Source organism: Gorilla gorilla, chromosome X (assembly GCF_029281585.2).
Source record: "Gorilla gorilla gorilla isolate KB3781 chromosome X, NHGRI_mGorGor1-v2.1_pri, whole genome shotgun sequence".
NCBI lineage: Eukaryota > Metazoa > Chordata > Mammalia > Primates > Hominidae > Gorilla > Gorilla gorilla.
In genome coordinates, this window is record NC_073247.2 from 64,984,826 (window position 1) to 65,010,370 (window position 25,545).

Below are 25,545 nucleotides of genomic sequence, written 5' to 3' on the forward strand. Positions count from 1 at the left end.
TTAAGGGAGTCCTACAGCTGGAAGCAAAAGAACTATATCTACCATCATGAAAACTCATGAAAGTATAAAACTCAATGTAGAGCAAACACACCAATAAGTAAGAGTAAGGACTCAAGTGTTACAGTTACAGAAAACCACCTAACCACAATGATATGAGAAACAGGAGAAAACAACTGATATCCAATACAATAAAAAATTAGTAAGATGACAGGAATAAACTCTCACATATCAAATAATAACTTTGAATGTAAATGAATTAAACTTTCCACTTAAAATATAAGGATTGGCTGGATGGATTAAAAAACATGACCCAACTATATCCTGACTACAAGAAATTTATCTCACTTGTAAAGACACATATAGACTGAAAGTAAAGGGATGGAAAAAGATATTTCATACAAATAAAAACTAAAAGTGATGAGGAGTAGGTATACTTATATAAGATAAAACAGACTTTATTCAAAAATAGTAAAAAGGGAGAAAGAAGGTCATTATATAATGAAAAAGGGATCAATTTAGTAAGAAGATATAACAGTTCTGAAAATATATGTGCCCAACACTGGAGTAACCACATATATAAAGCAAATATTATTAGATCTAAAGGGAGAGATAAGACTTCAACACAATAATTGTTGTGGACTTAAACACCAGACTCTCAATATTAGACAGATGATCTAGACAGAAAATTAACAAAGAAAATTGGATTTAAACTAGACTTCAGACCAAATGAATCTAAAAGACACTTACAAAACATTTCACCCAATAGCTGCAGAATACACATTGTTCTGATCAACATATGGGACATTATCCAGGATAGCCCATATTTTAGGGCACAAAACAAATCTCAACAAATTTTAACCCCAAAGATAGCCTCTGAAAAACTACTCAGCTCCTGAGAAACAAACTGACAAAACAGAATCTTGGACACAGGACTAGCATTTACTGTGGACAAACAGGAGAAGGACCAAGAAGACCTAGACACTCTTACTAAGGTTCGTGCTGGTATAACTGGTGTTGATTCAATGCCTTCAACATACCCTCTCTACCTAGATCGCACCCCCTTTAACAAAACAAAACTAGAACAGAGGCCAAGATCCCTCCTTCTCTAAGAGGGACCAGAGGCCTTATGTTCTGGTTAAGGTATATTGATGTTGAGGACTTGATGACAACTGAGGTTGCCAAATTTTTTCAGCTCTTTTGAAAATTGAGACACAAGCCATCATGGTGCCGGGTAGCACACATGGGCATGTTTGAAAAATTATTTTAACTGGATTTGGAAATAGCTCTTAGATTGTACAATGGACTGATGTACTTTGTGAGTGGGTCCTTTGGGGCCAATGCACGTTCAAGTGGTTGTAATGGATACTGCTGAATGTGTTGTGTTAAGTATGTGTAATACTTCTCTTGCTTATAAGGGATGTTTCCAATGGGGAAATCTTACCATTAGAACAACGGTAAAAGGATGAGTACACAACTGGGAGCCCACCTGGCTCCCCCAGCCCAGCCATGTGGTGTCAGTGAAGCAGGGAAGGGGAAGACAGTAGAAAGAAAGATCTTGGTCTTGATTAAAGAGCTAGTAGAGATAGGAGTGCTTAAGGAAACTACCCCACAGGCTGTAAAGACTTCTTTACACTTGGGCCAGTGAACCTTAAGGAGACCTTTGAGCTACAAGTCTCAGTGATTGACAATTACACAGACTGAAGCAAGTGACAAAAAGATGTAGCCACTAAGCAATAGTGCTCCCTGGGGTTTTGGATGCAGCGCTTGCCTGACATGATCACATGGTATACCCCACTTGAAAGAGTATTACTGGCTTGTTATTGAGTGCTGGTAGATTCTGAGAGACTGACAAAGCAACAGCAGGTGTTGTTACACCTGACATCCCTACCATAGGATGGGTCAGAAATGAGAACACCAACAAAGTGGATGTTGTCCAATAAGCAATCATTATTAAATGGAAGTGGTATATTCAGGGAAAAATAAGGTAGTCATTATAGAATCTCACAGTTAAACGAAAGGTGGCTGGAAATACTCCAGATGAGCCTGTCTCAGATGTGGGGTCTGTGCTAGCACCTTGGGTGTCTTGGGGGCTTCAGTACACTGAGGTTCTTGAGAATGCTGGGACCTGGTTCACATACAGATAGGATACATTCAAGGCCAGCGGGGTGTGCTGGGACACTGCTGTGATGCAGCCCCAAAGAAAATTGTGCACTACAACTGTGCATGAGTAAGGGACCTCTGTTCAGTGGTGTATTTCCATGATGTTTGCCTTGGAAAATACACTGTTACATTTCCACTTAATCATGGGCAAGAACCAACAGGCTGGAAGAGTAGTGCCTGACAGTAAGATAACTGGATGACCAAGTCTCAGCCTCTGTGGAGACAAACATTATGGCAGCACATTGCACAAGACTCAACCTCTGTGACCCACATGGACGCCCATGAAAAAGGACCCTTTGAGGATGAACATCAATGACAATAGCAAGCTGGTGAAATCTTCACTACCCATAAAAGGACACATGGATACAGATCCATTTGGATACAGCATCACTCAGGATATCGTAATCCATCTACAGTTCAGTACTGGGCCCAAAAAGCAAGGGCTCATAATTTCAGAATATGAGACTAGGAAGCCTAGTGAATGTGCCCAGACTGATAACTACATAGCTGAGTGGCAAAGGGAGCTTTGGGGCATATAGCAAGAGGTAGCATACCTGGCTAGTCCTGGAAAATAGATGTATTAGTCCATTTTCACACTGCTATAAAGAAATATCCAAGTCTGGGTAATTTATAAAGAGGTTTAACTGACTCACAGTTCCACATGGCTTGGGAGGCCTTAGGAAACTTACAATCATGGAGGAAAGGGAAGCAGGCACCTACTTCACAAGGTGGCAGGAGAGAGAGAGAAAAGCCCATGGGGAAACTGCCATTTATAAAACTATCAGATCTCATGAGAGCTCCCTCACTATCACAAGAACTCACGGGGGAAACCGCCCCCATGATCCAATCACTTCCCACCAGGTCCCTCCCTCAACACCTGGGGATTGCAATTCAAGATGAGATTTGGGTGGGGACGCAAAGCCTAACCATATCGATAGAGTATATACCTCCCTAGTCTCCTCTTGAGGGTACTGCTGGACATTGACTTCCATAACTTTCAGGGTATGACATTGCCATCCCCATCTGCTTAGCAAATGTGGGCCATACCATTTAATGACTCTTAGATGGTCTATGTTACATATTTGGATACTCTAAACACATGATTAGACACAGATGCTGCTTTTATAGCAGAAAGTATCCAATAGTGAGGAGCTACACAGATATTTATTGGACCTTTTATGCCCCGTATCATCCTAGGCAGCAGGCGTCATTGAAAGACAGAATAAACTCTTAAAGGAGAAACAGAAAAAGTTAACTGGACAACCAAGGGTCAGCTTCCAGTGGAGCACACACTTAAGTCAGGCAGTTTGGTCTATGGCCCAAAAAGGTACCTCTCATTTAAATAGAATGCTTAATTATGAGGTTGGTGGGCATGGTGGGAGGGCGAAGAGGTCCTAACTGGCTTCAAGAGAATTAACCCTCATTCTACTTTTTTTCCTTTCACACCTACCCCTGGGAAACAGGGCTAATGGAATTTGTAAGCATCAAATAAAAAGTTGGGGGTGTTTGGGTGATTCTACATGATGCTTCTTTTGCTGCCCAGCTATGCTTTCTGAATTTGGGAAATTATAGATGTTGATGATAATTATAAATATGAGGTGACAGCTCCTAAGGTGGTCCTCTGGCATGGCCCATGTGTTAGGGAGTAGAGATGTTCCAAGAACGTACAAAGACTATAAAAAGAAACTACTGAGCCACATAAGGATGAGATCAAGAACACAGTATGTGTAAGACATGGGTGAATTCAGAAAACAGTGAAGTGATCGCTACTGGAATGGTTTTACTGGTCATGTGGCTACAGAAAGAGAAAAACAACCCCGAATGGTGGAGAGAGAACATCTTTAACTCTGGAGGGTCAAGAGTGGGGAGAAAGTCAATCAGCTTCTCTCTCTTATCCCTCAGTCCTTGTCCACAAGGCTTCTGGCCAATTTACCCCAGATTGCTTCCATAACCCACAACTTCTGATCAAGAAAAATAAAAAACACCTAAGTGTAAGATTTCTCAGAAATTTCACAACATCCACTGACTCCAGAAAGGAATAGCCTCCACTTTAAACAAAAGAACAAGATTAACTTTCTGAACACCAATATGATTCTCTTTAGCTTTATGTTGGGCACTTTGTTCATTTTTCACAGAATACTGTTTGTGCTAAACTCTCTAGAATGATCAGTAGTGGACAATCTTATTGCCCAGGACTTCCTGCTGGTTGATCAAGGTGGGGTGTGTGCAGTTGCCAACACTTCTTGCTGCAGCTGGATGACATATTTAACAGGCTTAGCTCTGTAGGGGGAGCCTGGTTGTGGTCTATCCTCCAAGCAGGCTTGAGCATCCTACTGGGGGTCCTAATCTTGTTCACCTCTGTACCTCAAGTATTTAACAATTTGAGAGTAATTAAATCAACAAATATAGTAACTTTATAGAAAAAAGAACCCTCATTCTCTCTTCCAGTCACTTTCTCCCCACCCCAGGTTGACCAAGATATAGAAATGCTTTGCATTTTTGAGCTTGTAATCGATGCATTCCACAGCTTCAAATGAATCTAAATGTTTACGGCATATTAGCCTTGTGATGAAAAGCACGGTCCCAGAAGTCTGGTATGCTGGGTTTGAATACTGAGCCTTCTGCTTACTGAATATGTAACTTTGAGCTAATTACTTAACCTTATCTTTAAGATGTGGTAATAATAACAGCTCTGTCATAAGGATAAATGTAAAAGGGACAGGCCGGGCGCGGTGGTTCACGCTTGTAATCGCATCGCTTTGGGAGGCTGAGGCAGGCAGATCATCTGAGGTCAGGAGTTTGAGACCAGTCTGGCCAACATAGTGAAACTCTGTCTATACTAAAAATACAAAAATTAGCCGGGCGTGGTGGTACACACCTGTAGTCCCAGCTACTTGGGAGGCTGAGGCAGGAGAATTGCTTGAACCCGGAGGCGGAGGTTGCAGTGAGCCGAGATTATGCCACTGCACTCCAGCCTGGGCAACAGAGTGAAATTCTGTCTCTAAATAAAATAAATAAATAAATAAATAAATAAATAAATAAATAAATAAATGGGGCAGTCAACGTGAAAATCACTCTGTCTATTACAAAGGAATCTCACAACTTTTAGCTACTTCTTGTAATTTTTCCTAGGCACAAGTTTGAATTGATCATACTAACAGGAGCTAGTTTTTTGGGCTGTGCTGCATTGGTTAAGAGTGAGCAAAATCTTAGCCAAAATCTTAGCCTTTTTGGGTGACCAATTAACCCTAGTTTCCCAGGGACTTGTCTGATTTTAATGCCGAAAGCCTTACATCCTGGGAACCCTCCTTACACATGGGCAAATCAGGATGATTAGTAATCCTACCCAGAATCTACATCTCCAGCCTGGAGTTGTGGTCCTCTATTCTCTTTTTCATGTCTACAATTTTTTATATGGAGTAACTCCTGAATTATGATAACCAACTTTAAAAACATAAAATATCTCAATATGCTCCACTCAAGAATGTAAAGATTTACTGCAATTTTTGAGCTCTGAATTAAGAGAAGCATGCTATCTTGCTAGGATAGGATTATTTAAACGTGTGAGGATGAATATTTTTCTGTCACCTCTCATGAAAAATTGAATTCTGAATGACTTGCATGGATCCACACAGGCCACACAGGCAAAGGCTTGAACCACAGCTTATCTGAGTCATGGTTGAACACACTGATTCTCCCAGAATGTGAGGTGGTGGGAGGAAATGTCACAAAGCCAATTCCTACTTGCCTCTCTATCCCTCCAGAGAGGCTGTCATGAGAGTTTTTCATTATTTTTAAGGTTCTGAAAAGGTATAAAGCTTTCTGCCTCACCCCTATAAGAATAGAGCTGCAAAATATAAACCGCTTAGCTGTAGTCTGGAGTTGGCTCCTCAGCACTGGGTTATCCCACAGCTCATGTTGTAGTCATCTGGCCCCTTTTGTTTTGGTGTCATCCTTTCTTGTGTGCGGGACAAGGACTATGAGGAGCTGGCATCTTCGGCTGCCACACTCTTCCTTTCAGTGTCAATGTATGTAAGAAACTTTGTAAATCTAAAAGTAGCTCATTCTATCTACCAACCAAATCTGGCACGCTTTTGCATTAGCTTGTCTTGTGTGTCCTTGACAAGAGATTTTAAGAGTTCTTTTTAAGAGGTCTTTATTATCTTGGTAATTGTGTTCACACTACCAAAGAATTAGAAGCCCCTCGAGGATTGGCAGCTGTCTTATTATTACATTATATCCTACCAGTATTTTTTGCAGCTACTGCTAGATTTTGTATGTCTTGGTCCTGGACTGCTAGAACTGTTTGTTATACATCTTGGTGAGATGTGGCACACCTGCAGCCTTTCAGTTACCCAGAACTTTCAGTTTGAAATTTCCAGGAAAGTTTGGGAATAACGAATCTAACCTACTCACTTCAGCTGAGAAGTGAAAAAGTAGGATCTGGGAGTTATGCATGGCAGTGGAGAACCCCACCTACCTCACAGGGATGTTTTGAAACTATATCAATGATCGCAAAATATTTTGTATGAAATAACAACAAAATAATGATAAGAAGCATTTGTGTACCTTGTGAATGAGTAATTCCACTCCTATTTCTGTGAAATGAAAATGTGTTCATATGTACCCCAGAGAATACTATAGCAAAAAGATTATCATAGCAGCATTATTAATTTTGTAACAGCAGAAAGCAATACAAACGTCCATTAACCGTAGAATGCATGCATAAACTGTGGTATTTTTATGCAATTGAATACAGTAATGAAAATGAATGATCAACATTATATGCAACAACATGGGTAAACCTCACAAACGTAAGGTTCAATGAAAGAAGCCAGAGAGAAAAGATTACCTACTGCATTATTTTATTTATATAAAGTTGAAAAAGAGGCAAGATTAATCTATACCATTAGACATCAGGATAGTGATAAACCGGGAATGGAGAGAAAATGACTGGAAGAGAGAATAAGGGTTCTCCTTGGAAGTGGTAATGTTCACTTTTTTTTAACCTGGGTAGAAGTTTCATGGATGTGTTCAGTTTGTGAAAATTCATTGAACTGTACAAACATGATTTTGTGAAGTTTTCTATATGTATACTTCAATAAAAGGCTTATTACAAACATTAGCTCAAATTTATTGATCATTTTCTAAGTACCTAAGCAATAATTTGGAATAAGAGATCATGGTATTGCACACCTATGATAAACAAGAGACTTTACAGACTCCTTTGCAAAAATGATGTTGTTTCATTTGAAAATTTCCCCAAGAACTTCAAATTCTACTGCCAATCCTGGTGTTCAAATTCTTAAGAGTATTAGTTCTGCTCTGGGGTAAGTAAGGGTTATAGTACCTGTGAGACTTAAAGTTCTTAAAAATAATATAATGTATACAAACACATTTTTGCAGCAATAATGCACCTGTGAGGGCAAATTAAACCCAGACTGTAATTTCTGCAATTTTTAAAAATAAACCTTTTAGGAAAATAAATTGTTCTACAAAAAAGACACATGTTCTAGTTTGTTCATCGCAGCACTATTCACAATAGCAAAGACATGGAATCAACCTAGGTGCCATTAATGGTGGATTGGATAAAGAATATGTGGTACATATACACGATGGAATACTATGCCGCCATAAAAGGAATGAAATCACGTCCTTTGCAGCAACATGGATGCAGCTGGAGGCCATCATCCTAAGCAAACTAATGCAGGAACAGAAAACCTAATACTGCATGTTCTCACTTATAAGTGAGAGCTAAATATTGGGTACCTATGGACATAAAGATGGTAACAAGAGACACTGGGGACTATTAGAAGGGGAAGAAGGGTGGGGAGAAAGGGCCAGTAAAACCACCTGTTGGGTATTATGCTCAATACCTGGGTGATGGTATCATTCATGCCCCATCACACAACATACCCATATAACAAACCTGCACATGAACTGCCTGCATCTAAATAAAAGTTGAAATTATAAAAAAAAACAAACAACCCAATCAAAAAGTGAGCGAAGGACATGAACAGACACTTCTCAAAAGAAGACATTTATGCAGCCAAAAGACACATGAAAAAATGCTCACCATCACTGGCCGTCAGAGAATTGCAAATCAAAACCACAATGAGATACCATCTCACACCAGTTAGAATGGCAATCATTAAAAAGTCAGGAAACAACAGGTGCTGGAGAGGATGTGGAGAAATAGGAACACTTTTACACTGTTGGTGGGACTGGAAACTAGTTCAACCATTGTGGAAGTCAGTGTGGTGATTCCTCAGGGATCTAGAACTAGAAATACCATTTGACCCAGCCATCCCATTACTGGGTATATACCCAAAGGAGTATAAATCATGCTGTTATAAAGACACATGCACACGTATGTTTATTGTGGCACTATTCACAATAGCAAAGACTTGGAACCAACCCAAATGTCCAACAATGATAGACTGGATTAAGAAAATGTGGCACATATACACCATGGAATACTATGCAGCCATAAAAAATGATGAGTTCATGTCCTTTGTAGGGACATGGATGAAATTGGAAATCATCATTCTCAGTAAACTATCGCAAGAACAAAAAACCAAACACCGCATGTTCTCACTCATAGGTGGGAATTGAACAATGAGAACACATGGACACAGGAAGGGGAACATCACACTCTGGGGCCTGTTGTGGGGTGGGGGGAAGGGGGAGGGATAGCATTGGGAGATATACTTAATGCTAAATGACGAGTTAATGGGTGCAGCACACCAGCATGGCACGTGTATACATATGTAACTAACCTGCACATTGTGCACATGTACCCTAAAACTTAAAGTAGAAAAATAAAAAAAAAACAACTAGGAGTTAGGTACAAAGTATAGTTAGATAGAATGAGTAAGATCGAGTGTTTGATAGCACAACAGGGTGACTATAGTCAAAAATACTTTATAGTACATTAAAAATAACTAAAATAGTATAATTGGAATATTTGTAACACAAAGAAATGCTTGAGGTGATGGATACCCTATTTACCCTGGTGAAATTATTACACATTGTATGCCTGTATCAAAATGTCTCATGGACCGTACAAATATATACACAATCTACCAATAAAAATAAAAAATAAAAACATGTAAAAATAATGAACTTTTTGAGTAAGTTTAGATTTACAGAAAAGTTGCAAAAATAGTACAGATAATTGCTGTATACCTCTCACTAAGTCGCCCCTAATTTTATCATCTTATTTTTACCATGTTATATTCACTAAACCTAGGAAACCAACACTGATATACAACAAAACTCTACACTTTCATGTTTGTCCATGAATGTCATTTTTGTATTCCAGGATCCAATCCAGGATACCACATTCCATTTAGTTGGCATGTCTCACAGTATCCTTTGATCTCTGATAGTCTATTTTTGGTTTTCATGACCTTGACGGTTTTGAGGAATACTGGTTAGCCTTTCTGTACAATGTCCCTCAATTTGGGTTTGTCTTATTTTTGTTTACTTGATTAAACTGGGTTTATGGGATTTTACATCATAACAGGGAGTACAGGATATCCACATGACATCATTAGTGATGTTAACTTTGATTACTTGGTTAAGATACTGTTTGCTAGATTTATTCACAACCCTATTCACAATACAATTACTATTTTCCCCTTTCCATACTTTGTTCTTTAGAATTAAGTCACTAAGTTCAATCTACAATGAAGGGGTAGTTAACCTCCACCTCCTAGTAGTACAGAGGGGCTACATATTCTACTTGAAATTCTTCTTTAGGAAAGACTTGTGTCTTCTCCTACATTGATTTATTCATTATATTATTTATCAGTATGGCCACATGTATATGCTTTAAATTTTATTTTATTATCCATATTTTTTGAAATCCAATACTACATCATTTACTTTCTTGCTCAAATTGTTTCAGCTTTGGCCACTGGGAGGTCTTTTGAGTGGGCTCTAGTGTCCTTTTGACATATCCCATTCCTTTGTTTTTTGAGTATTTCCTTACTTTCTGGTACTACAAGATGTCACAAGTTCACTTTGTATTTTTTTTTTAAAGCCCAGTCCTAGAATCAGTCATTTCTCCAAAGGGCTCTGGTTCCTTTTATTGGAAAACAATATTTAGAAATCACTAAGTGATGGGTTTACTAATTGTTATTGGGGGTGTTATTATTTCTAGGCCTTCTCAATGAGAGCTAGGGAATGTATTTCTTCTTTATGCTTAAACCATATATGCATAGATATATTTAATTGTTTCTGTATTCATCCATCTGTGTATATATTAAACTAAACATTTTTTTTTGTTTCTGTTGCCCAGGCTGGAGTGCAGTGGTGCGATCTTGGCTCTTTGCAACCTCCACCTCTTGGGATCAAGCGATTCTCCTGCCTCAGCCTCCCAAGTAGCTGGGATTACAGGCATGTGCCACCATACCCAGCTAATTTTTATATTTTCAGTAGAGATGGGGTTTTGCCATATTGGCCAGGCTGGTTTCAAACTCCTGACTTCAGGTGATCTGCCCACCTTGGCCTCCCAAAGTGCTGAGATTGCTGGTGTGAGCCACTGTGCCTGGCCAACTAAATATAATTTCATACTGCAGTTTCTGACTTCAATTCAGGACTGCATGCTGAGTTCTAGCCTACCCATCTTACTTATCTGTAACTTCTCTCTCTGATGGTAAGAAGTCTGGCTCCCACCATCTACCATCCCGTTACTTATTTATTCAACCCCAGTATACATGTAAAGCAGTTTCTAAATTACTAACCCACACTACAATGATGAAAATAATTTACAACTCAGACTACAGCATGTATGTAAAGTTCCTTTTGTCTTTAGCCTTTCAGTTTCCAGTCAAAACACAGTTTTCCAAAGTTACTTGGGTAAGCTCTTCCTTTTCTTCACATCTTCACAAAGTTACTTAGGTAAGCTCTTCCTTTTTTTGTCCTTCACTTCCTTTTTCAACCTTCACTATGCAAATATATGTCATTGTAGCATATATTTGTAATATAGTTAGATTCATTTGTCATTGTCTATATGTCATCCAGGGATCCCTGTATATCCTGGCTAATTGTTTCTTTTTTTTTTGCATATATTGATGTTTAGTCTTTGTGATGTATAGTTCTATGGGTTTTGATAAATGCATAGAGTTATGTATCCACCACCCCAATACCATATAGAACAGTTCCCAGCCCAAATGCCTATCAATGATAGACTGGATAAAGAAAATGTGGTATACACACACCATGGAATACTATGCAGCCATAAAAAGGAATGAGATCATGTCCATCGCAGGGACATGGATGAATCTGGAAGCCATCATCCTCAGCAAACTAAAACAGGAACAGAAAACCAAACACTGCATGTTCTCACTCATAAGTGGGAGCTGAACAATGAGAACACATGGACACAGGGAGGGGAACAACATACACTGCAGCCTGTCCTTGGGGGGCGAGGGGAGGGAGAGCATCAGGACAAGTAGCTAATGCATGCAGGGCTTAAAACCAAGGTGACAAGTTGATAGTTGCAGCAAACCACCATAGCACACGTATACATATGTAACAAACCTACATGTTCTGCACATGTATCCCAGAACTTAAAGTAAATTTTTTTTAGAAAAGGAAGTATGGGTACCAAAACAGAGATATAGATCAATGGAAGAGAACAGAGCCCTCAGAAATAACGCCACAACTATCTGATCTTTGACAAACCTGAGAAAAACAAGCAATGGGGAAAGGATTCCCTATTTAATAAATGGTGCTGGGAAAACTGGCTAGCCATATGTAGAAAGCTTAAACTGGATCCCTTCCTTACACCTTATACAAAAATTAATTCAAGATGGATGAAAGACTTAAATGTTAGACCTAAAACCATAAAAACCCTAGAAGAAAACCTAGGCATTACCATTCAGGACATAGGCATGGGCAAGGACTTCATGTCTAAAACACCAAAAGCAATGGCAACAAAAGCCAAAATTGACAAATGGGATCTAATTAAACTAAATAGCTTCTGCACAGCAAAAGAAACTACCATCAGAGTGAACAGGCAACCTACGGAATGGGAGAAAATTTTTGAAACCTACTCATCTGACAAAAGGCTAATATCCAGAATCTACAATGAACTCAAACAAATTGACAAGAAAAAAACAAACAACCCCATCAAAAAGTGGGTGAAGGACATGAATAGACACTTCTCAAAAGAAGACATTTATGCAGCCAAAAAACACATGAAAAAATGCTCAACTTCACTGGCCATCAGAGAAATGCAAATCAAAACCACAATGAAATACCATCTCACACCAGTTAGAATGACAATCATTAAAAAGTCAGGAAACAACAGGTGCTGGAGAGGATGTGGAGAAATAGGAACACTTTTACACTGTTGGTGGGACTGGAAACTAGTTCAACCATTGTGGAAGTCAGTGTGGTGATTCCTCAGGGATCTAGAACTAGAAATACCATTTGACCCAGCCATCCCATTACTGGGACTATAAATCATGCTGCTATAAAGACACATGCACATGTATGTTTATTGTGGCATTATTCACAATAGCAGAGACTTGGAACCAACCTGAATGTCCAACAACGACAGACTGGATTAAGAAAATGTGGCACATATACACCATGGAATACTATGCAGCCATAAAAATGATGAGTTCATGTCCTTTGTAGGGACATGGATGAAATTGGAAATCATCATTCTCAGTAAACTATTGCAAGGACAAAAAACCGAACACCGCATATTCTCACTCATAAGTGGGAATTGAACAATGAGAACACATGGAGACAGGAAGGGGAACACCACACTCTGGGGACTGTTGTGGGGTGGGGGGAGGAGGGAGGGATAGCATTAGGAGATATACCTAATGCTGAATGACGAGTTAATGGGTGCAGCACCCCAGCATGGCACATGTATACATATGTAACTAACCTGCATATTGTGCACATGTACCCTAAAGCTTAAAGTAGAATAATAATAAAATAAAATTTAAAAAGACTTGTTTTTGGCCTAACTTATGATCTATCCTGGAGAATTTTCTATGTGTGCTTGAGAATATTATATATTCTATTGGATAAAATATTCTGTAGGTCCTTTTTGTCTAAAGTGTATTTCAAGTTCAATGTTTCCCTATCGATTTTCTGTCTGGATGATCTGTGAATTGTTGAAGATGGGGTCTTGAAGTCTCCTACCATTATTGTATTGCAGTCTACTTCTCCCTTCAGATCTATTAATATTTGTTTTATATATTTAGGTGCTTCTATGTTGGGTGCATATATTAAATATGTTTATAATTATTCGATATTCACGATGAATTTATCTCTTTATCATTATATAATGACCTTTAAGATCTTTTATGGTTTTTGACTTTAAGTCTATTTTATTTGACATATGTATAGTTATCCTTGCTCTCTTTTGAATGATTGAATGAATAGATAAATGCCACGAATTGTTTTCTGCATGGGGGAACAGTGCACCATGTCACAAGAGACAGTCTAAGTACAAATTGATATTGTTAAAACATCAATATAGTCATTGTGGGATCAATAAAAAATTTTCATAGATTTTTATACATTACTGTTTTTATTCTGAATTGCATAAGATGGACGGGCACCCTATCTTTTAGTGTTTAGAACCTCTAAATGTTTTAATGTGGTAACACTTGAAAAACAGAAATGAATATGACCTAGTCCCCTGCTCCAGAGCAGCTCTAGGGAAGAGAGACATAGACACAAGGTATAACAACGCTATGTAAATAGTGTTGGGATAGAGGGTCTGTAGGAAGGGTTGGTGTGGGAGTTCAGAGAACTACATTCCTCCTAGGGGAAACAGGAGAATCAAATAGGAACGGAGATACAGAGTGGGGAATAGAGAAGTCAAATGGAGAATAAGAGGGAGTGATAACTGAATAGGGGTAGTAAGCAGAAAAAGGGAGCTACATTGAGGAGAATGGAAAGTTGAAAGTAGGTAAGGAGGGGAGGAGACTGACAGGCAGGAACGGAGACCCCCCTCTGGAGGCGGAAAGAGGCAGGACCACTTCCGGCCAGGGAGGGGGATAGGCTCAGACACAAGGAGAGGCTTGGAGAGAGCAGACGCCTTCTGGATTCAAGAAGACGAGGTGAGCTGAGATGCCTGGCTTTAGTGAAGACCCTGTGGGGGCTTCCTGGCTGCGGCTTCGACGTGCCTGACTCCACACGCCCCTAAGGTTTGAAGAAAACCTGCTGGAGGTTTGGGACCTAACCGCATCAAAGTCGCCTTTAGCGGTGCCTGGACCCAGTTCGCACGGGAGAAAGTAGGAGGCAGAATCCCCTTTGGGCCACAGAAAGGAACGATGTGGACTCGGTTCGGGCCGTGAAAGGGAGGGATGCAGACCTAGTTGGGACCGCAGAAAGGAAGGATCGAGAAATCCTTCAGACGGTAGCAAGAGGGGAGGAGGATACACACAGTTCGGGAGGGAGATAGGAGACGGCAGGACTCCGTTTAGGCTGGAGAAAGGGGGCAGGACCCTGTTTGGGCCACAGAATGGAGGGATCGGGACCCAGAGATAGGAGTGGGCAGCATCCCTTTTGAGCAACGGAAAGGACCAGACTCAGACAGGAGAAAGGAGGGGATATGACCCGGTTGGTTCCGGTTTGAAAGGGAAGAGACAGGACCTGGTAGGGTTTGAGAACAGGAATACACAGAAGGTTCATACAGTTGGATTTGGGGGTGAGGTATTCATGTTGCAGAAAGGGCGGAGCTGCACACTTGCAGACGTGGAAAGAGGGGGGAGTGGTGTTGGCTGGGGAAGGGGTGGTGCAGAGACGTACCGCAGAGCCGAGGGAGGGGGCTTATTAAAGGAAGGGAAGATGAAGAGAAATGCTGCAGAGCGGAGGGAGGGGGGTGTATTGGGAAGGGGCGGTGCGTGGCAGTACCGCAGAGGAGAGATGGGTGGTGTTGGGGTAGGGGCGGTGCGGAGTGTTACTGCAGAGCGGAGGGAGGGGGCTAGTGTTGGGGGAAGGGTTGGATCGAGATGTGATGCAGTTAGAAAGAGTGGGTCGGGGTGGCGCCAAGATGTTCTGTTGCTCTGAGAGCAGGGGGCAGATGTGGGATTGAGCTGGTTAGAAACTGTCCGGTTTACCAAGGCGCATGCGCGCGGAGGGCATTGAAGAATGCTTCTTTTGGGATGGAGGTGGGCCTAAGATGGGGGGTGGGGGCGCCTCCAGTCGGTGCGCATGCGCACTATCGAGTTGCGGAGGGGGCGTGTAAAGGGGCGGGGTCGTAGAACTGACCCTCTCGGAGGCAAAAGGAGCTGGGCCTTGGAAACCAGATGGCCTGGGTGTTTTAGATATGAAAACCCAGGAGTTGAAGGGATTAGGGCCCAAGGTTACATGAGACTCCCCTAAGTCAGGATAGGTGAGATGTCTGATGAATCTCCCCCTCCCTCTCATTCTCTAACTCAGGCCCATTCCCCTCAGGCTCACCTGTTACTCGGCCTCCCAGAAAGATGGATAGGAGAAATGACTACGGATATAGGGTGCCTCTATTTCAGGTGAGGCCTCTCTGCCTTCTCTCTAGGCCATCTGCCCCGTCCTGAGTTCACTTACTGCTCTTCAGACCCCTTCCACCGTGTAGTTTCATAATTCCCTGCCTAACTCGTCTCAGTCCTCCCTTACATGGTGAAGGGGAGGAGAGGAAAACCTGCCTGACTCTATTCCTTCCTTGCTCCCTACCCCTTTTTAATTAACCACTGCTCAGAGGAAGGGAAGGCCTTTGTGGAAAGGGATGGGCTTTAGGGAGGCCTAATGGCCCAGAGGATGGTAATCCTAAGTGTGTAGGGCCCTCTGCCTCCCCCGGGGAGCCTGGGGCTTCCCTTCCCTCCAGATATACAGACTGAGACCACAGAAGAGGACAGTGTCCTGCTGATGCATACCCTGTTGGCGGCAACCAAGGACTCCCTGGCCATGGACCCACCAGTTGTCAACCGGCCTAAGAAAAGCAAGACCAAGAAGGCCCCTATAAAGACTATTACTAAGGCTGCACCTGCTGCCCCTCCAGTCCCAACTGCCAATGAGATTGCCACCAACAAGCCCAAAATAACTTGGCAGGCTTTAAACCTGCCAGTCATTACCCAGATCAGCCAGACTTTACCTACCACTGAGGTAACCAATACTCAGGCTTCTTCAGTCACTGCTCAGCCTAAGAAAGCCAACAAGATGAAGAGAGTTACTGCCAAGGCAGCCCAAGGCTCCCAATCCCCAACTGGCCGTGAGGGTGGCACTATACAGCTCAAGTCACCCTTGCAGGTCCTAAAGCTACCAGTCATCTCACAGAATATTCACGCTCCAATTGCCAATGAGTCAGCCAGTTCCCAGGCCTTGATAACCTCTATCAAGCCTAAGAAAGCTTCCAAGGCTAAGAAGGCTGCAAATAAGGCCATAGCTAGTGTCACCGAGGTCTCGCTGGCTGCAACTGCCACCCATACAGCTACCACCCAAGGCCAAATTACCAATGAGACAGCCAGTATCCACACCACAGCAGCCTCCATCCGAACCAAGAAAGCCTCCAAAGCCAGGAAGACAATTGCTAAGGTCATAAATACTGACACTGAGCATATAGAGGCTCCAAATGTCACTGACGCAGCTACCAGGCAGATTGAGGCCTCAGTAGTGGCTATCAGGCCCAAAAAATCCAAGGGCAAGAAGGCTGCCAGCAGGGGCCCAAATTCTGTCTCTGAGATCTCTGAGGCCCCACTTGCCACTCAGATGGTCACAAACCAAGCCCTGGCGGCCACCCTGCGGGTCAAGAGAGGGTCTAGGGCTCGGAAGGCTGCCACTAAGGCTCGGGTAACTGAAAGCCAGACTCCAAATGCTGACCAAGGGGCCCAGGCCAAGATGGCCTCTGCTCAGACCAACGTAAGTGCCCTTGAGACTCAGGTTGCTACTGCTGTCCAGGCCCTGGCAGATGACTATCTGGCTCAGTTGAGCCTGGAGCCCACAACCAGGACCCGGGGCAAGAGAAACCGAAAGGTGAGATCTCTGACATTGCCATCCTTAACTTTGTGCTTCTTTTCCATTTCTACCCTTCTAGTTTGTTCATTTCTTCTATAAAAGTTTTACTTTGAGCTAGTCCCTGTGTTCAGATAGGCTGTGGAAGATGCTGAGAAGAAGGTGATATAGTTTCTGCCCCCTAGCAGTTCACAGATTGGTGAGGAAATAAGACATCCATACACTCAGCTACAACCTGTATGTAATACTACTTGTATTTAAATAGTAGTTACCACGTGCCAGGCTTTGTGTTGGGTACAGTTACACAGGGTATGTCTGAATGTCTTGAAAGTAACTCTTACCAACAAGGGATCATAGGTCCCAGTTTTACACTTAAGAAAACTGAGTCTCAGAGAAATGAAGTGACTTGTCCAAGAGGTACCAGCCAGCATAATTGGTGGTAGCCAGAAGAAGAGAAAGACCCTTAGGCTGTTATCTTGAGTTGTTCCTGGCCTGGCAGAGGAATGAAACTCCTTCCTGGAAGACAGTGAAAGATAAGCTCAGGACTCAGGGTGGCCAATGGCAAGGTCAGGATCAGGCTCCACTACAGCAAGGCTGAGGGAGGGGGCTAGAGGGACTTTCTGTCTGGAGCAGGCAAGGTGAGGAGACAGAGCCATCTCTTTCACCTGGTGACTCTGGACCTTCCTTCTTTCTGATGATGAAGTCCAAGCATCTGAATGGGGATGAGAGAAGTGGCAGTAATTACAGGCGGATCCCATGGGGCCGGAGGCCTGCACCACCGCGAGATGTGGCCATTTTACAAGAAAGGGTAAGAATCCAATGCTGTCCAGTCTCTTCTCTTCTTCACCTGCCCTCTTCTCTGCCTCCTTCCAAGTTTTCTGCAAGCATGTTAAGATCTCTCCATCTATTCCTCTCCTCCCAGGCTAATAAGTTGGTGAAATACCTGTTGGTTAAGGACCAGACAAAGATCCCCATCAAACGCTCAGGTAGTGTCCTACCAACCCTCCTCCTTGAGCTCTCCTCTCCACTCCCCTATCCTCCCATAGTCTGGGAGTAACACTTTATGGCCTCTTTGTTCTGTCATATCTCCACACCTGCCCTCCTTGCACACTGCCATGGCTGGCATCTCCCATTAACTCACTTCAGGTCTCTGATTGCACTGACCCAACAGGACTGGCAAAAGGGCTGCAGCTCTGTGGCCCCTGCTAAGCTCAGCTACTCTCACCTCTCCTTTTCTACAGACATGCTGAGGGATGTCATCCAAGAATATGATGAATATTTCCCAGAAATCATTGAACGAGCAAGCTACACTCTGGAGAAGGTGAAGGGGCAGTGCTGGCGGATGGGCGCAATGGGGAAGCTTTGAATCGAGCAAAGACATACATGTCCCTTTTGGAGAGAATCACAGAGACATGCTAATCCAGCCCCATTACTGTGTGAATGGGCAGACAGTGGCCTAGGGAGAGGTGTAGATTTGCCATGGGTCACACAGCATGTCAGTGATGAAAGCATGGCTAGGACAGAAGCCACTCAAATTAGTCTCAGCTTCTATTCATAGTTGGACACATTCTGCATGTATTTCAGATCTCACCTCTCCCTTGTATCCCCATTCTCTGTCTCCCTAGATTCCTGCTCATCACAAAGATGATGTTGATGACAATAGTACATTTGCTGTGTGTTTACTGGGTGCCAGGCACTTGGCTATGTGCTTTATGTGCATTATCTCGCTGATTTCTTACACATGCAAACCCCCTAAGTACACTGGGAGTTTTAGGATGCCCGGAAAGTTCACTGATACCTAAGCTGAATTTTGTGATCTCACAGGCTATTCTTTTACTTGGCAGATGTTTCGAGTCAATCTGAAAGAAATTGATAAGCAAAGTAGCTTGTATATTCTCATCAGCACTCAGGAATCCTCTGCAGGCATACTGGGAACGTAAGCTGGGAAAGGGCTGGAGTGGGAAGGAAGCTTCTGCTTTTATCTGTGCTGCTACCCCTTCTTTGTCCTACTTCCCCCATCCTCTTAGAGAGTCAGGAAAAACAGGGTCTCAAAAGCCCTGTCTCAGCACCTGCACATAGTTGGAGCCCTGCTCACAGTAGTGGCACCTGATTATGATTGACTGAAGGGTATAGGAGCCTAGGGTGGGACATTCCTGCTGTCAGGTTTGCTGTCTCTGTAGAAGCTTCCCAGGAAAGCAGGGCTGTCGTTGCTTGCCTCTTCCTACTGGGTGCCTGGCCTGGCTTTGGCAGACTGGTTCTCAAGGAGGGCTTCCTGGTATGGGTGGATCAGGATGCATGAAGCGCAAGAGTGTCAGTGGGGCTGAAGGTTCTGGGAGAGAAAGAAAGGACTCACATTGATTGAGTGGTTGTGTTGTACCAGGTTGACAGCCATTCTTCCATCTTCTTGGCAACCTGAGGAAGGGAGAATATGATTTTCCCATTTTACTGAATAATAGACCAAGGCTTGCAAGTCTAAGTGCCTTGCCCAGGGTGGCATAGAGCTGGAAGCAGAGACTGGGCAGAATTCTGTATCTGAGGAATCTGGGAGAGGTTAGCCTGGTGAGCTGGCTGGTGTATCTTTTGCGGATGGCTGCTGAAACATAAACCTTCTTTCTGTCCTGTTGAAACATAAACCTTCTTTCTGTCCTGTTATTCCCTTAGGACCAAGGACACACCCAAGCTGGGTCTCCTCATGGTGATTCTGAGTGTCATTTTTATGAATGGCAACAAGGCCAGTGAGGGTGAGTGGCTGGGCATGCAGCTGAATGGGCGGCCATGGTCTGGATTCCATGTGTTCAATTTCTGTCCCTGTCTCCTCTTGCCTCCCCTCATAGCTGTCATCTGGGAGGTGCTGCGCAAGTTGGGGCTGCGCCCTGGGTATGACTGGGCTCTCTCAGCGCTTGCTGTCCGTGTTGTCCTTTGGCAAGAGAGGATGGTCCTAGGATTGCATCAGTCTGGTGGTCTGGTGGAGCGGGTGGGGTGCTGGACTGGGTAGAGGGCCCAGGGTTCTGACCTGGGTGGATGACGGGCAAATGGTCCTGAACTCTCTGCTGTCTTTCTCCTTTATGTCCTCTGTCTGTTCTAAGCTGAGATGTTAGATAGACCTTCAGGGATCCCTGACAAAGAGGCATCTGGTCTTAACTGCTTGCTTCTAGTGGCCATGTGCTCATTACTTTCTTCACTTCATTGAGACTGCCCCATGTGCTAGAGAGGTCTCTTCCATGTTGGGAAATGCCTCTGCCCTCATCTGGGCAGTTCTGATCTGTGTTCATGGGTTATTTTTCCCATTGTCAGGGTGAGGCATTCACTCTTTGGGGAAGTGAGGAAGCTCATCACAGACGAGTTTGTGAAGCAGAAGTAAGTGGTGTTTGGGGCTTTGTCTGGCCCTGAAGTGTTCTGGGTATACTGATCTGGTTCAGAAAGTGCTTAGTCAGTGCCTTTCTTATACTAGCTTTAGAGGGATGGGCATCCTGTGTCCTAGAACTGATACTGTCTAAAATTCCCATGGGCAGACCTTTCCAGGACTGGGCCAGACTCAATACAAGGCCCTTGCAGTGGGGTGCGCTCAGAGCAGAGGGCCTTAAGAATGGCTCCTCTGTTTACAACACACCCAACAGGAATCTGGGCTTACTCCTCACAGGTGGCATGGTACTTTGGCCTTCCTGTGACATCATGCCCTATACATGTCTCCCCTGGAGAAGCCCAAGGGACTGCTTTGCACAGGGCCAGTGGGAAATGGCTCAGTATTGGAGGCCAAGACCATAAACTGTGTTTGGTAGTGAGTCTGGGGCTGGAGGGTCTTAGAAATCCTTCTCCAGGGGCTGTTTGTATTTGTTTGGAGGAGGTTGCCACCTGGTGTCTAGTGCTTAGACAGCAGGGTTGCTTGGTTAGAAACAAGTTTCATTTCCTTTTTCCAAGGTACCTGGAGTACAAGAGGGTCCCTAACAGCAGACCACCTGAATATGAGTTCTTCTGGGGCTTGCGCTCCTACCATGAGACTAGCAAGATGAAAGTCCTCAAGTTTGCATGCAAGGTAAGAGGAGAGCTGCCCGAGCTTGGCATATTAAGGCAATGGGATACCCTTGGCTGGGGCAGGCAATGCACAGGGATGGGCAGGTACAGAGCAGCCTGCAGCTCATATATAAACATGTGGAGCCTCCTTTATGTCCCAGGGTGCTGCTAGATATATAGTTTACATCATCTCATTCATTCTTCATACTTTGTATTAATCAGCATGGGCTGCCATAACAAAATACCATAGACTGGGTGGATTAAAAAACAAATTTATTTTCTCATAGTTCTTGAGGGCGAGAATCCTAGGTCAGGGTCCACCAGGGTCAGTTCCTGGTGAAGGCTCTCTTCCTGGCTTGCAGATGGCTGTCTTCTTGCTGTGTCCTCACATGGCTTTGTGTGTGAGAGAGAAGAGAGCAAGCTTTCTGGTGTTTCTTCTTATAAGGACACTAATCCTGTTGATCAGGACCCCACCCTTATGGCCTCATTTAACCTTAATTATCTCCATAAAGGCGCTATCTCCAAGTACAATCACACTGGGTGTTAGGGATTCAACATACGAATTTGGGGGCGGGCACAACCCTTCAGTTCATAACATATTTATGCTCTATCATTTCCTGTAATTATAAAGACACTTAGGCTAAGTGAGGTTAAGTAACTTGTCCAAGGTCATATAGCACGTAAGTCATCAGAGCTGAAACTGGAGTTCAGAACTGACCCATTATAGAGCCCCAATAACTGAGAATTTTAAAAAAGTATTGCTACTAGTTTAATACAAAGCCCATAGGTTAATACATGATTACTAGGGTTGTTTTCTTATTATGATTATCATCCCCATTTCAGGTGCAGAAGAAAGACCCCAAGGACTGGGCTGTGCAGTACCGCGAGGCAGTGGAGATGGAAGTCCAAGCTGCAGCTGTGGCTGTGGCTGAGGCTGAAGCCAGGGCTGAGGCAAGAGCCCAAATGGGGATTGGAGAGGAAGCTGTGGCTGGGCCCTGGAATTGGGATGACATGGATATCGACTGCCTAACAAGGGAAGAGTTAGGCGATGATGCTCAGGCCTGGAGCAGATTTTCATTTGAAATTGAGGCCAGAGCCCAAGAAAATGCAGATGCCAGCACCAACGTCAACTTCAGCGGAGGAGCTAGTACCAGGGCTGGCTTCAGCGATGGTGCTAGTATTAGCTTCAATGGTGCACCCAGCTCCAGTGGTGGCTTCAGTGGTGGACCTGGCATTACCTTTGGTGTTGCACCCAGCACCAGTGCCAGCTTCAGCAATACAGCCAGCATTAGCTTTGGTGGCACACTGAGCACTAGCTCCAGCTTCAGCAGCGCAGCCAGCATTAGCTTTGGTGGTGCACCCAGCACCAGCACTAGTTTCAGCAGTGAAGCCAGCATTAGCTTTGGTGGCATGCCTTGTACCAGTGCCAGCTTTAGTGGTGGAGTCAGCTCTAGTTTTAGTGGTCCACTCAGCACCAGTGCCACTTTCAGTGGTGGAGCCAGCTCTGGCTTTGGAGGCACACTCAGCACCACGGCTGGCTTTAGTGGTGTACTCAGCACTAGCAACAGCTTTGGCAGTGTACCCACAACGAGCACAGTCTTCAGTAGTGCGCTTAGCACCAGCACTGGCTTTGGAGGCATACTCAGCACCAGTGTCTGTTTTGGTGGCTCTCCCAGCTCCAGTGGTAGCTTTGGTGGTACACTCAGTACCAGTATCTGCTTTGGTGGCTCTCCCTGCACCAGCACTGGCTTTGGAGGCACACTCAGCACCAGTGTCTCCTTTGGTGGCTCTTCCAGCACCAGTGCCAATTTTGGTGGTACACTAAGTACCAGCATCTGCTTTGATGGCTCTCCCAGCACTAGTGCTGGCTTTGGTGGTGCTCTCAACACCAGTGCCAGCTTTGGCAGTGCGCTCAACACCAGTACTGGTTTTGGTGGTGCTATGAGCACCAGTGCTGACTTTGGTGGTACACTAAGCACCAGTGTCTGCTTTGGTGGCTCTCCTGGCACCAGTGTCAGCTTTGGCAGTGCACTCAACACCAATGCTGGTTTTGGTGGTGCTGTCAGCACCAACACTGACTTTGGTGGTACACTAAGCACCAGCGTCTGTTTTGGTGGCTCTCCCAGCACCAGTGCTGGCTTTGGTGGTGCACTCAACACCAATGCCAGCTTTGGCTGTGCCGTCAGCACCAGTGCCAGCTTCAGTGGTGCTGTCAGCACCAGTGCTTGCTTCAGTGGTGCACCAAGCACCAACCCTGGCTTTGGCAGTGCATTTAGCACCAGTGCTGGCTTCGGTGGGGCACTTAGTACCGCTGCTGACTTCGGTGGTACTCCCAGCAACAGCATTGGCTTTGGTGCTGCTCCCAGCACCAGTGTCAGCTTTGGTGGTGCTCATGGCACCAGCCTCTGTTTTGGTGGAGCTCCCAGCACCAGCCTCTGCTTTGGCAGTGCATCTAATACTAACCTATGCTTTGGTGGCCCTCCTAGCACCAGTGCCTGCTTTAGTGGTGCTACCAGCCCTAGTTTTTGTGATGGACCCAGCACCAGTACCGGTTTCAGCTTTGGCAATGGGTTAAGCACCAGTGCTGGATTTGGTGGTGGACTGAACACCAGTGCTGGCTTTGGTGGTGGCCTAGGCACCAGTGCTGGCTTCAGTGGTGGCCTAAGCACAAGTTCTGGCTTTGATGGTGGGTTAGGTACCAGCGCTGGCTTCGGTGGAGGACCAGGCACCAGCACTGGTTTTGGTGGTGGACTGGGCACCAGTGCTGGCTTCAGTGGTGGACTGGGCACCAGTGCTGGCTTTGGTGGTGGACTGGTCACTAGTGATGGCTTTGGTGGTGGACTGGGCACCAATGCTAGTTTCGGCAGCACACTTGGCACCGGTGCTGGCTTTAGTGGTGGCCTCAGCACCAGCGATGGCTTTGGCAGTAGGCCTAATGCCAGCTTCGACAGAGGACTGAGTACCATCATTGGCTTTGGCAGTGGTTCCAACACCAGCACTGGCTTTACTGGCGAACCCAGCACCAGCACGGGCTTCAATAGTGGACCCAGTTCTATTGTTGGCTTCAGCGGTGGACCAAGCACTCGTGTTGGCTTCTGCAGTGGACCAAGCACCAGTGGCTTCAGCGGTGGACCGAGCACAGGAGCTGGCTTCGGCGGTGGACCAAACACTGGTGCTGGCTTTGGTGGTGGACCGAGCACCAGTGCTGGCTTTGGCAGTGGAGCCGCCAGTCTTGGTGCCTGTGGCTTCTCCTGTGGCTAGTGAGGTTTCAGGTAACTGCAATATTTCCATAGCCAGGACCCACAGGGATGGGTATAAGAGCTGGGACATGTTGTAAGAAACACTAAGGCAGGAAAGCAGGGTGGAAAGGTGAGGGCAATTAAGGAATTATGAGAAGACAGTGTATTTGGTGCTAAAATGTGTTCCTATTTGTTTTGTTTTCAGATTTATTCCCCATGTTTACAGATACCGCTAATAAATTGCAGTAGTCCTTCCCATGGAGCCAAAGTACATCCTTGGAATCTTTGTCCACACAGCAGTCAAGGCAGCTATGGCCAATCAGCTGAGGGTGTCATGTGATGGAAAAATCTGTTTGCTGTTCCTGCTTTATTGTTTGCTTTCTGTGTGCTGTCATATTTTGGTATCAGAGTTACATTAAATTTGCAAAATGAACTGGAGTTTTTTCTGTCTTTTAATGTGCTTAGGTAGTTGTGGAGTGGCATCTTGGGTTCGTAGAAGAGCTGGAGATCAGCATAGCTCTTTGGAGAACGTGGGGCTCCAGCTTTTGGCTCAAAGGCAAATATGACTTCAGCAGGATAGAGGCCTGGGGAAAGCATGGCAGGCAAGAGGATAACAGCTTGAGGAAAGATATGGAGAGGGAAAGCCTGGAGCAGAAGGCAAACGGAGAGGCTTCTGGACAGTAAGTACAGATTCATTTTGAATCACTGGTGTAAGAATGGAGGGAAGGGCAGAGGTCACTAGGGGTGGACATAAGAACAAGGGAGGGTTTAATTGGGACAGGAGAGGAAAACTTGGGCATATTGTATAGACTGTGGGGCAAAAGCTAACAGGAACAGGAGATAGATATGGAAGAGTCAGGAATTGACTGAAGTAGCCCATCCCTGAGAAGGTGGGATGGAATAGGGTACCAGAGAAGACAACCCTGACTTTGAACAGACTTAAGGGTGGCTGTGGATGCAGATAAATATAGATCTGCTTCAAGCAGGGATCAGCAACTTCTGTAGTAGACAACAACAACAAAAAAAGGAGAGGTGGATTATACAAGGTTTAGGTCTTGCTGGGTGGTTGTGATGGAAGGACAAGGGAACAAAGGCAGCAAGTGTATGAGTCTGTCTCTTTACCACTCGGTCACTGGTACCTGGCTTATGGTAGCTGCATGGAGAGTGG

General features: G+C 44.4%; 1 protein-coding gene and 1 non-coding gene across 10 annotated transcripts; both read left to right on the forward strand.

Moving 5' to 3' along the window:
- Positions 1-13,961: 13,961 nt before the first annotated feature.
- Positions 13,962-24,810, forward strand: LOC101139594 (trophinin). Of its 9 annotated transcripts, none has more exons than XR_008675613.2 (14): positions 13,962-14,258; positions 15,583-15,671; positions 15,958-17,148; positions 17,831-17,935; positions 18,050-18,113; positions 18,369-18,448; positions 18,972-19,063; positions 19,789-19,868; positions 19,962-20,004; positions 20,422-20,484; positions 21,046-21,160; positions 21,982-22,089; positions 24,120-24,410; positions 24,583-24,810. XR_008675613.2 is itself a non-coding variant. In XM_019019266.3 (13 exons), the coding sequence occupies exons 2-12, from the start codon at positions 15,627-15,629 to the stop codon at positions 24,397-24,399; spliced, it is 4,296 nt and encodes a 1,431-aa protein (XP_018874811.2). In that variant the 5' UTR covers positions 13,962-14,258; positions 15,598-15,626; the 3' UTR covers positions 24,400-24,410; positions 24,583-24,810. The 9 variants fall into 9 exon arrangements, 7 of the variants coding, with proteins under 7 accessions (XP_018874811.2, XP_004064280.2, XP_055232423.1 ...); XR_002004239.4 differs by having other exon boundaries at positions 14,135-14,258; positions 15,598-15,671; XM_019019266.3 differs by having other exon boundaries at positions 15,598-15,671; positions 21,982-24,410.
- On the forward strand, positions 20,684-20,812 carry LOC115932558 (small nucleolar RNA SNORA11). Its single transcript, XR_004068822.1, has one exon. It is a non-coding gene; the product is annotated as a small nucleolar RNA SNORA11 (small nucleolar RNA).
- Positions 24,811-25,545: the final 735 nt, after the last annotated feature.